The sequence below is a fragment of the Eulemur rufifrons genome, chromosome 1 (genome assembly GCF_041146395.1).
Source record: "Eulemur rufifrons isolate Redbay chromosome 1, OSU_ERuf_1, whole genome shotgun sequence".
Taxonomy (NCBI): domain Eukaryota; kingdom Metazoa; phylum Chordata; class Mammalia; order Primates; family Lemuridae; genus Eulemur; species Eulemur rufifrons.
This window is the reverse complement of record NC_090983.1, coordinates 39204380-39216725: the sequence shown is the minus strand read 5'-3', so window position 1 is coordinate 39216725 and position 12346 is coordinate 39204380. Positions and strand designations below refer to the sequence as shown.

General features: G+C 36.8%; 1 protein-coding gene across 4 annotated transcripts in view; it reads left to right on the top strand.

Moving 5' to 3' along the window:
* MYO1B (myosin IB) overlaps positions 1-11995 on the top strand; it is a 175532-nt gene extending 163537 nt beyond the window's left edge. For 3 of the 4 annotated variants that reach the window (XM_069490627.1, XM_069490463.1, XM_069490383.1), the window contains 4 exons: positions 1394-1526; positions 1882-2034; positions 3919-4046; positions 10603-11995. In XM_069490627.1, the coding sequence (XP_069346728.1) occupies positions 1394-1526; positions 1882-2034; positions 3919-4046; positions 10603-10726 (538 nt within the window). In that variant the 3' untranslated portion in view covers positions 10727-11995. The remainder of the gene's footprint in view (positions 1-1393; positions 1527-1881; positions 2035-3918; positions 4047-10602) is intronic. The other variant, XM_069490538.1, reaches the window with a different exon arrangement.
* Positions 11996-12346: the final 351 nt, after the last annotated feature.

Sequence of the window (12346 nt, the reverse complement as noted above, 5' to 3'; positions counted from 1 at the left end):
GAATTTTTAAAAGTTAACTTCAGGCCAAGTCCTTTTTGGGTAGTTTTATCAGTTTTCAGGGATGGTGTCCACACTCACCCCACAGCAGCGAGGGAGGTGGAATAATTTACCCTCCCACCACTCTGGAAAGTGGCAGCTCTTATGGGAGTCAGTCGGCCTTTTACATCCTGGGAGCTGTGAAACATTGACCACCTACGTGGATTTTTCTTCCCTAATCCTCCACCCACAACACAAGCATTTAAAGTCATATTTGCAAATTGCCAGATCTTTGTAGCTCAAAATAAAGCTTGTAGATCGCTTGAAGCAGCAGTTTTTTCTTGGTGTCTTTAATGCTCTCCTAAGAGAGTCCCCCCATGAGTATTTAGGGAAATCAGCATCTTAATGATAAGGGCACAGTTAGGCCTCTTGGAGAGAATTTGTTGGGGAAAAAAAACCTGCTCTGATTCTGAATGTTGGCTGCAGTTATTTCTGTCCCTTTAGAGACATATCCTAGGAGGAGAGGCTTGATTCCCTTCTGGTATACAGATGATCCTTGACTTCTGATGGGGTTATACCCTGGTAAATTCATCGAAGTTGAAAATATCATAAATTGAAAATGCATTTAATACACCTAACCTACCCTGCCTACCTTAAACATGCTCAGAACACTTACATTAGTCTACAGTTGGGCAAAATCATCCAACACAATAAAGTATTGAATAGCTCATGTAGTTTATGGAATACAGAAAGTTAAAAACATTGGGGTTATACGGACACCATTGTAAAGTTGAAAATCATAAGTTGAACCATGGTAGGTTGGGGACCAGCTGTATTGACTATTTAGAACCAGGATTACATGGTAACAGTAAACGCTCTCTAGTTTTTTTCTAAAGTGATTGCCCTGGATCCATTCTTTCCCAGAAAGCCTACTGATTTTTTTATTCTCTGCAAGAAAATGAAATTTTTCTTTGGAGCAGGTGATGGTAATGATTTCAGCTCTTTTTTTCATTGCCACATATTGTTTGAAGGCGTTAGTAAATCCTTTGTGGGCAGCTGTTAGCTTTATATTAAGAGATTAGAAGAAATTGCCTTTTCTTTCATATGAGGCTATGCATTTGAGTCTTAGCTTTTGTTCTTGTGAGTGATTTCTGTTCTGATTGTTCCATGTGATAAGATCGTTATCAAAGTCCTACCTACCAAATGCCATGATCACATCAATAATATATTTAAAATAGGTTTATAGTTTCTTTTCTAACTTATATTTAGAATAGGTAAAAATGTAATATGTAAAATAAATTGAAATAACTTTTTATGAAGTTATCAGCTACTCCTTAGAATCGGCTGACCTGTTTCCCTTTCCCAGTAGTACTTCCGTTTGAAATGGTTTCTAACGTGCAGGAATTTTTTCCTTTAGTGTTGGGCAGCCATTCCAAGGGGCTTACCTGGAAATCAACAAGAACCCCAAGTATAAGAAACTCAAAGATGCCATTGAAGAAAAGATCATCATTGCTGAAGTTGTGAACAAAATTAACCGTGCTAATGGGAAGGTAAAAATGCTAACCCTGAAGACTGTTAAGAAGTGTTTGTTGGTTGGGACAGTAATCCTTAGTTTTCTAAATGTTAAAATTTGCATTTCATGTTCTTGGTAGAGATAACTGTGAGGGGGGTGCTATTTCCCCTTACCTTTAAGCTTAGGTAGGATTTTGCATGTTTTCTGAAATTTTTATAAATTAAAATATATTATCTATGTTTTTTTAGTGTGTTCTTGGTTAACATAGGTGTGCTTGTTGAAAGATATTAGAATAAAATATACATTTCTGCAAATAAATAATGCTTTAAATTCATGGATCATTTTTGGATATTTTTGATCATTGTTTTACATCCTTCTTTGCTTTGTTTTAGAGTACATCCCGGATTTTCCTCTTAACAAATAATAATCTCCTTCTTGCTGATCAAAAGTCTGGACAAATCAAGTCTGAGGTTCCCTTGGTGGATGTGACCAAGGTGTCAATGAGCTCACAAAATGATGGCTTCTTCGCTGTGCACCTCAAAGAGGTAAAGTTTCAACTAGTGACTTGACTGAAAGATTTCTGCATTTGTCCAACCTCTTGGGCATTGGTTTAAAAATTTCCACATCTGACTAATCCTATTGCCTGAAGTCTATATAACCTCCTCGCTGATTTACAAATTTTGGCTATATTCGCCCCTATGTGAGATCTCAGGCTTGGTTTTTCAATAGTTGAATAAATGTAATCACTTTTGTTGACTTGTTCACTTGGCTTTTTGAGACTAACACATAAAAATATTAAGATGTTTTAAATTATGTTTTCTCCTGTCGTTTCTTGTTTGTGTCAACTTAGTAAATGTCTTCTTGTTCATCTTTAATTTGGGGGTTTGTATTAAAGGATACAACCATAATAAAATAATAGCCTAATAATTTTGACAGGCGGGGATACTCACCACTATACTAACGAGGAAGACTAATTTTGACCTAAAGATTTTTTTGATGTTTGTTGCCTTTAGCTTAACCAGGACCTCCTGACTTGAATGAAGTGGTTAAGTGTAGGCTCTGGAATTGGTCTCACTAACTTTATAATGACATTGGCCAAGTCATTTAAGTCATTTAACTTTTGTGTGCATATCTGTAAAATGGGGATAATAATAGTACCTACTTCATAGCATTGTCATAGGATTAAGTAAGATACTGTATGGACACTGCCTGTCACATAACACTTAGTCACTGAATAAACAAGTGTTAGGAAATATTAATCATATTTAGGCATATGTGTCTAGCTAATAGTGCCACTCTCTGGCTGACTCTAAACTTAGAAAAATCTTAAAAACTTACCTCAGTCTGTTTTCCCCACTGTGGATCTTACCTTAAAGGGGGCATATCAAATCCTAGAACAGTAATTCTCAACCTCAGTGTGTTAAAATTACACATTTTAACAGCTTGGGAATGTTAAAAATGCTGATGCCCAGGCCATGTTTCTAGTACAGTTAAATCAGAATTTCTCAGAATGGGGCAGAAGCGTCAGATTTTTTGCAGACTCCTCCAAGTGACTCCCTTGTGTAGCTAAGGTTTAGAGCCTCTGCCCTAGGATATTTGGTGGAAGTGTTGTTGTTATTTTTTTTATTTTTTATTTTTTTTTTATTTTTTTTATTTATTTTTTTTTTTTTTTGAGACAGAGTCTCACTCTGTTGCCCGGGCTAGAGTGAGTGCCGTGGCATCAGTCTAGCTCACAGCAACCTCAAACTCCTGGGCTTAAGCGATCCTCCTGCCTCAGCCTCCCGAGTAGCTGGGACTACAGGCATGTGCCACCATGCCCGGCTCATTTTTTTGTATATATATATTTTAGTTGTCCATATAATTTCTTTCTATTTTTAGTAGAGACGGGGTCTCACTCTTGCTCAGGCTGGTCTCGAACTCCTGACCTCGAGCAATCCACCCGCCTCGGCCTCCCAGAGTGCTAGGATTACAGGCGTGAGCCACCGCGCCCGGCCTATTTTTTATTTTTTTAACCAAACCACTGAGGAGTTTTTCAGCCATCTCCTCCAGAATGAGTCGCAGGTGAGGTCAGCACTCTCTGAACCTGAGTGTATGAACACATCACCCGGGGATCTTGTCAGGGATTCACACTCGGTGGGGCTGCTGTAGGGCCTGAGAGTCTGCTTTTCTAACAAGCTCCCAGGCGACGCAGGTGGTGCTTCTGGTCCATCGACCAGCTTTGGATAACAAGGGGTTAGGAGACGTTATGAGGTGCTCTGAGCAAGTTGGAAGAAAGACTGCTCTTGTCATTATTGTTTACTTTGGGAGAATGGACTCCAGTGTCTGAAGTTTTAGAGAGACTGTAAATACATTCTTGGCCAAGCCTGTGAGCGTTTACCTCCCAAGGTGTCTTTAATTATGATAGTCTACCTCTTGGTTTGTCCTTTTAGGGCTCAGAAGCAGCCAGTAAAGGAGACTTTCTCTTCAGCAGTGACCATCTGATTGAAATGGCCACCAAGCTCTATCGCACGACTCTCAGCCAAACCAAACAGAAGCTCAATATTGAAATTTCCGATGAGTATGTTCATTACTGTTTGAATGTGCCTTTTCACTTTCAGCTTTATGGTTTCATTGATTTCAGATCTTTGATTTCATTCCGTAACACAGCAAGTAGTTGTTAAGTCCCAGGTATGTGTCCAGTAGCTGTTCTACGTGATAAATGGACAGTGAATGCCACTGACCACGTCCCTGCCTTCAGATACCTGACATTGTAGTGTTCCAAATGGCTAGATTTGAAATGACCTTTTCTTTTCACACATGGATATCTACAGTTATTCATAAGGATTCCATATTGAATAGTGCTAAGACGTATATAAATTTGAAATTCACTTTTTTAACTTCCTGTTAAGGTTCTGATTATAGAGGCTGATTATTTGCATACAGGTTGGGGCATCTTCCCATTTAGTGAATCTATCTATGAGTTGTCTGGATGAGTTGAGTTATTAGATTGATTGATGCTTAATTAGTTACCTTTTAATAAATTGTTTACTACCTGCTTATATACTTCTAAGCATGGGTAGTAAAAATTTGTATAAACCAGATTGCTCAGGAAATGATCTTATTTTCTAGTTTTAAAAAGTCTGTTCTGTTTCATCTTTTCCTAAAAGTCTTTCTAAAATAAATTCATATTCATTTTTGTCCCTCTGTAAGTCAAACTCTCTTTGATGTGTTAGGATCTGCAGTGCTAAAGGCTTATCTTAAATTCTCATTGAACACTAAGAATGTTGCTTAGATTGGGTAGGAGATTGGGCTTTACGTATACTCTACATTGGAAATTGCTATTTGGACTAAATAACTTCTCTTGTTAATGAGGCCTTTCTCATAAAACAAAGAATATTAGGAAAAAAGATAATGGTTGGTTGGGTTCCAGTTAATTAAGGTTTTAACATGTTAGGGCCTGTTAGAGCTTTCAAATCCCTTTAGTTGAAATGTTTCATAATTTGGGATAATGGGCTTTGGTGGGACTGCTAATTCCCACTCATCATGGGAAGATTATATGTATTTCAGGTGCAGAAGCTTCTCGGGGTGGGGGTGTATGTGTGTGTGTGTGTGTATGGCTGGATGAAGCGGCATCATAGTTGGCCCACTACATTAGTAAGGTCATCTTTATAGGGAAAAGAAATCACACCAAAATCCAGGCCACAAAGGATTGCTACTTTTAAGCATATCCCAAACTGATATTCTAAGAACACTACTCTAACAGGACATTAATAACGATGCATTGTGAAAAACATGCTCTCTGGTGGAAATTTAAAATCTTTACTACAGCACTTCTCGGAGCCTGTAAAATCTTGTGGCACACTGTGACTCTCTGGGGGGGATTTGGGAGGATAGCGTGTGCTGTGTTCCCTAAATGCAGTCAACCACAGAACCCCTCCAGTGGCTCTCAGCACTTGTGCTCAGGGCATGCAGCCTCGGAAACAATGCAGGGACCCTGCCCCATCACAGAGGGCATGTGATATTCTGGGTGAAATAAGCCTTCAGTAAATTAGTTGTCTGAATGAAGATTTACAGTGGGCCATTTGAAGAAAACAAACATTTGATAGCTTTATAATACTTTTCCTTCTCCACTTCCTAATTATCGATTGGTCTCATAAAAGTCAAACAGCTGATGGAACCTTGCGTAGCACCCATGGATCCCTTCCCAGGTGGCACTGGAAGCCTGGAGAGGAGGTTTCCAGAGCAGCCTCTGTTCCGTAACCCCAGGGAGCTCGTAGGCAGAGGTGCCTGTGCCTGTGTACGTCTTCCCTGAATGGCTTCACTCCATTTCACTGCCAGCTGTGTAGAACCAGTATTGAAAACTGCATGCAGTTCAGTGACTAACCCCTCTTTGAGGTGTCCTTTTCAGAAGTGGTAGTTACCCTAACAAACCCAGTTTCTGTAATCATTATGGATAAACTGGATGTCATGGGAAGAGAGTCAAAGTTTTGTTTATTCTTCAGTGCAGTTTTAACCTGTACATGCAGAAGTGAGAATTTAATTCGTTGAGAGACTCAACTGCCTTGTAATTCCACTCCTTAAACTTCCAGACTGTTCAATCTGTAAATAGATTACATTTTAAGGATAACCTGCAAGATGTATAATACAGTCATACACTGCATAATGATGTTTCAGTCAGCAATGGACCACATGTACAACAGTGGTCCTGTACGATTATAATGAAGCTGATAAATTCCTATCACCTAGTGACATTGTAGCTGTCACAATGTCATAGTGCAGGGTATCACTCACATGTTTGTGGCGATGCTGGTGTAGACAATCTACTGCGCTGCTGGTCATATAAAAGTATAGCACATGTAATTACGTACAGTACATATTTGACAATGATAATAAACCACAATGTTACTGGTTTATGTATTTACTATACTCTACTTTTTATCATTATTTTATTTCATTATTATATTTATTTCTATATATAAAAAAAAGTTTACTATACAACAGCCTCAGGCAGGTCCTTCAGGAGGTATTTCGAAAGAAGGCATGTTATCCTAGGGGATGACAGCTCCACACTGTTATTGCCCCTGAGGATATTCCAGTGGGACAAGCTGTGGATGTGGAAGACAGTGATGGGGACAGCCCTGACCCTGGCTAGGCCTAGACTAAGGGGTGTGCGTGTGTGTGTGTGTGTGTGTGTGTGTCTTAGTTTTTAACAAAAAAGTTTAAAACATAAAATATTAAAAATAGAAAAAAGCTTATAGAGTAAGAATATAAAGAAAGAAAATATCTTTGTACGGCTGTACAATGTGTTTGTTTTAAGCTAAGTGTTAATCCAAAAAAGTCAAAAAGTTAAAAAATTAAAAAGTTTATAAAGTATAAAAATTATAGTGAGCTAAAGTTAATTTATTATTGAAGAAAGAAAAATATTTTTTTTAAATTTAGTGTAGCCTAAGTATACAGTGTTTATAAAATCTGCAATAGCATACAGGCCTTCACACTCACTCACCGCTCACTCACGGACTCACACAGAGCAACTTCCGGTCTTGCAAGCTCCATTCATGGTTAAGTGTTCTATATGAGTATACAATTTTTTAATCTTTTACACCATATTTTTACTGTACCTTTTCTATGTTTCATTATGTTCAGATATACAAATACTTACCCTTGTGTTATAGTACCTACAGTATAAAGTACAGTCACATACTGTACAGGTTTGTAGGCTAGGAGTAATGGGCTGTACCATACAGCCTAGGTGTGTAGTAGGCTACACCATCTAGGTTTGTGTAAGTACACTCTATGATGTCTGCACAATGATGAAATTGCCTAATGATGCCTTTCTCAGAACATATTCATAAAGTGAATTTTTTCTATTAAACATTTTAAATATATGTATATACACATGTATATATATAGGTACTCCCCCCTGCACACATATATATATCATTTAAGTTATACAATTGTTTTTCTGAATAATTTAAATACAAGCAACTAGTCTGTGTTCCTTTTACTTTGAAATTCTAACTGGTATTAATGCTATGAAATAATACGTCTATGTTATTATTTGCTGGAGGACGATTTTCAGTTCTCTTCTGTGAAATAGTAGTGATAAATAATAGGGATAAATAAGAGTACTTAACCTCCTAGGATTGTCTTAAAGCTGAGCTAATAATATGTGTAAATGGCCAAGAGCAGTGTGTAATGGTAAACACTCAGTACATTTTAGCTCTTGTTGTTTCTAGCATGAATCTTGATCATGATTTGTAAATATGGAGATAATTAATGGATGCTAAAGTTATTGGAGAAAGAAGTTCCTGTACATTTATTACACTACAAATGGTCTTTGAAAATTAAAATGTAAGAGTATTTTTTAAATGTGTGAATTTGTGTTAAACTTGAAAGATGTTTCTTTCTTTGAGGCACGTAGATGTAAGTATGCATGCCAGAGGCGTATCTCAGATTGGCTAATCTGGAACTATAGCTGTTTTTTTTTTTTTCCCCAGTACTTTTGAGTTAAAAAGAAACAACCCATTTAAAAGATCAGAAGTACTATCCTTATAAAACAACTCATGAATTAGTTCGTATGTTAGGTTTCACCACAGTAGATAACATTTGCAAAAGATGGCCTCTTCAGACCTTGAAACTGAAACTGACGTATAAAGAGCAGAGCTGTTTAGATCCTTGCTGTTGCTATGGATGTCAGCCAAGTCAGTGGTCAGTCGGTGGAGGTTAGGTTGACTCATTTAATAATGTGCCATTAACTCAGAAAACTGTTCTCCGAGAAACATATGGAAAATGGCGTAACATTATGCTGATTGTGGCGGCCGCAAAGAAAAGATCACCAGTTTTAAGATGGGAAGACCTGGTTTCTGGCCCAGCCATGCAACTTTTGTGCCCACCCAGTGAAGCTGCCCTTCAGGGCAGGGATCCGGCTGCACACAGCTGGGTGCCCCTCACAGCACCAGCGCGGGGGAGGGGGAAGAATAATCTGTGGACAGCCACTTGGCCCCTGCTGGTCTGTGAAAGGAAAGATCTGGACTAAGATATGGTTTCCCTCTATGTGTCATGTGCCACTGTGGTATAAGAGATGGTTTTAGATGGATTTGTAAATATATTTATAATTTTATATAAATATTTTAATAGGTATTAAAAAAATACATGGAAGATCAAATTCATGATTTTATCCTTATTCTGTAGGCTACTATAATTTTGAAATATATTTATTTAGAGATAACTATTAGCATATTAATACAGATGTGACAAAAATTATGTAGGAAGTATGAGTAACGAGTGTTTAGAAACTATCATCTAGAGGGCCTCCGATGGCTTCTTTTCTGAAATTCTTTATTTTCTCAGTTTCTTGATAATGCAATGGGATCTCGTCCCAATTTGTATTTTTGCCATGCAAAAATGGAGAAAAATGGAAATATAACATGTTGGTCTTCCCATTTGAAACATGGAAATAATTATTTTTAGCTTTTCTTACTTTATTGGAATATGATGAGATAATAAACCTCAGTTTACTTAGGGCTAAATGATAGCTAACTACAAGAAATAATATGCAGTGATATAATTCAGTGTAAGAAGTGCTAACGGGAAGGGGTGATAGAGATTGAGTCCCCCTTATTTGGAATGGTTGGGACCAGAAGTGTTTCAGATTTCGGGTTTTTTCAGATTTTGGAATACAGTCACAAGTCATTTAATGACAGGGATATGTTCTGAGAAAGACATCATTAGGCAATTTCATCATTTTGTGAACATCATAGAATGTACTTACACAAACATAGTTGCTATACCTTATCACACACCAGGGCTATATGGTATAGCCTATTGCTCCTAGGCTACAAACCTGTACAGCGTATTGCTGTTCTGTGAGCAGGTGTAACACAATGATAAGTATTTGTGTATCTAAACATAGAAAAGGTACAGTAAAAATATGGTATCAAAGATAAAAAATGGTACACCTGTCTAGGACACTTACCATGAATGGAACTTGCAGGACTGAAAGTTGCTCTGTGTGAGTCTGTGAGTGAGTGGTGAGTGAATGTGAAGGCCTAGGACACTATTCTACACTGCTGTAGACTTTAATAAACACTGGACACTTAGGCTACGCTAAATTTATAATGAAAATATTTTTCTTTCTTCAATAATAAATTAACCTTAGCTCACTGTAACTTTTTTACTCTATAAACTTTTTAATTTTTTTTAACTTTTTGACTGCTTTGTATTATAATAACACTTAAAACACAAATGCATTGTATAGCTGTACAAAAATATTTTCTTTCTTTATATCCTTACTCTATAATCTCTTTTTTATTTGTAATTTTTTTATTTTTTACTTTTTTGTTAAAAACTAAGACACAGACACACACACATTAGCCTAGGTGTACACGGGGTTAGGATCAGCAATATCACTGTCCTCCACCTCCATATCTTGTCCCCCTGGGAAGGTCTTCAGGGGTAGTAACACATATGGAGCTGTCATGTCCTATGATGACAATGCCTTCTTCTGGAATAGCTCCTGGAGGACCTGCCTGAGCCTGGTTTACAGTTAACTTTTTTTTTAATAAGTAGAAGGAGTATACTCCAAAATGACAAGAGTATAGTATAGTAAATACATAAACCAGTAACATAGTCGTTCATTATCATTGTCAAGTATTATGTACTGTGCATAATTGTATATGCTATATTTTTATATGACTGGCAGCCAAGGAGGTTTGTTTACACCAGCATCACCACAAACATGTGAGCAGTGTATTGCTCTACAACACTGGGATAGCTGCACAGTCAATAGGTGAAAGGAATTTTTCAGCTGCATCATAATCTTATGAGACCACCATTGTATGTGAGGTCCATAGTTGACCAAAATGTCTTTATGCAGCACATAACTATTATTTGCATTATACTTAACTGGTTCAGCATCAATCCAAAAATCTGAAATTCGAAACACTCAAGCAAGCATTTCCTTTGAGCTTCATGTTGGTGCTCAAAAAATTTCAGATTTGGGATTTTTGGATAAGTTAAGGATGCTCAGCCTGTACTTGTCAAGATCAATGTCTATTAAAATATAAAAGCTAGTGTTACTGTAATCACTATTTTGTGCATACTTTTCTTTCATTTGTTTTATTCTTTTCTCCTAGGTTCCTGGTACAGTTCAGACAAGACAAAGTTTGTGTGAAGTTTATTCAGGGCAACCAGAAAAATGGGAGTGTCCCAACCTGCAAACGAAAAAACAACCGTCTGCTTGAAGTTGCTGTCCCTTAACTAGCGCCTCCTCTCTACTTTCATGGACTTGTTTCTTTGTAATGGTGCAATTTGGTTTTGTTTTGTTTTGTTTGGGGTTCATGGTATGTTTGGGAATGGCCAAAGGCTAACTGTTAAGAGTCCTTTGGTGAAATAAAAATATTTGACTAATCAATTTTTATTATTGGAATAGTTTTAACCTTTCAAATACACATTCTGTCCTGGAGCAGGATTGTAGAAACTAACAGTGTCTGTTTTCATGTCATATGTGTTCTTTGTTTAGTCATGATGTTAGATCTGTGTACCCTAAGTCAACATATTACTCATAAATCATTAATACATATAAGTGTAGGAAATGGTCTTAAAAGATAGTACATGCATTCATCAAATATTTATTCAATGCCTACTGTGTGCTAGGCACTGTGCTAGATGGTATGGAAACTTACTAGGGAACCTTTTTGTTTTTAAGGCCATTCCATTCTGGCTGGTTTGTGCTGGTTTAACAACCGCTAAGAAGGTTTGAAAATGTTGAGACCAAAACAATAACTGTTCATGGTGGACAGCATTATTAGGAACTCTGTAGTATGATCTTTAACAATGTGTGCTTCAAGAAGGGCTGGTCCTAGGAGGGAGTAGAAATGTATGACTAAGTAAAACCCCTCTCCATGTGGTTTCTGTTTGAAAAAAAGAAAAATGACATTTGAACAGGACTTTTAATCTGTTTAGATCTCCTGTAATTATTTTTAAACAGTAGGAAACAGAAGTCATTCTTATTTTAGAAGAAGTGACAGAAGTGGTGCAGTAAGAGTAGATGTTCCTGTTTCTGGCAAACATCATATATGATCCTAGGTACACTAATACCTGCAGAGGATTGTTTTCACCCAAGTTTGAGTAGATATTTTAAACAGCTAACACAGCAAAGGGCTAAAAGCCTTTCAGATAGTGGTAAACATTCTGTATGATGTGCAATAAAACATCCAAGATCTTTTTTGAAAGTTTTATTTATAATATACATTTTTGTATGAGAAAGGTGATTGGTACAGGGTGCATATTTTAGTCAAGGATCAAAATTAGGTTTGTGTAATTTGCAGGGCTTTCTTTCTTTCTTCAAATTTACAATAAGAATTCATTTTGGAAACTGCATTTTAAACTTTGGAATCAAATTGTTTCTTATTTGGGAGGATAATGTATATACATTGGTATTATGTTAAATAATAAAATTGTTCTAAATTTGGTGCCATTTGCTGGATCTCAGCTGTATTTTTGTATGTCGAGCTACTTTTGTATGTTGTGTGTCAATGTATCATCACACAGAAAGGTTTTGCAATCCAAACATTATATGTTCTCTGTGAAACTGAATTTCACTTATCTTTTTATAAACCAAAACATTCATTGAAAATATTTCCTGGGGATTTTCTTTTCCTTTTTGTACTTTGTGTTTATTGGTACAGGTAGAGGATATAATTACTTTCATTCTTCTCCGCCATATGCCTCAAGTGGTAGATTAATACAGGTGAGTAGAATTTGGGACTGAGTGGGGTTTTTTAAATGTTTTTTAAAATATGTAATACATTCACATTGTTCAACATACAAGTATAAGAAGGTGTAGAATACAAATTCTCTTATCATTCACCCATCTCT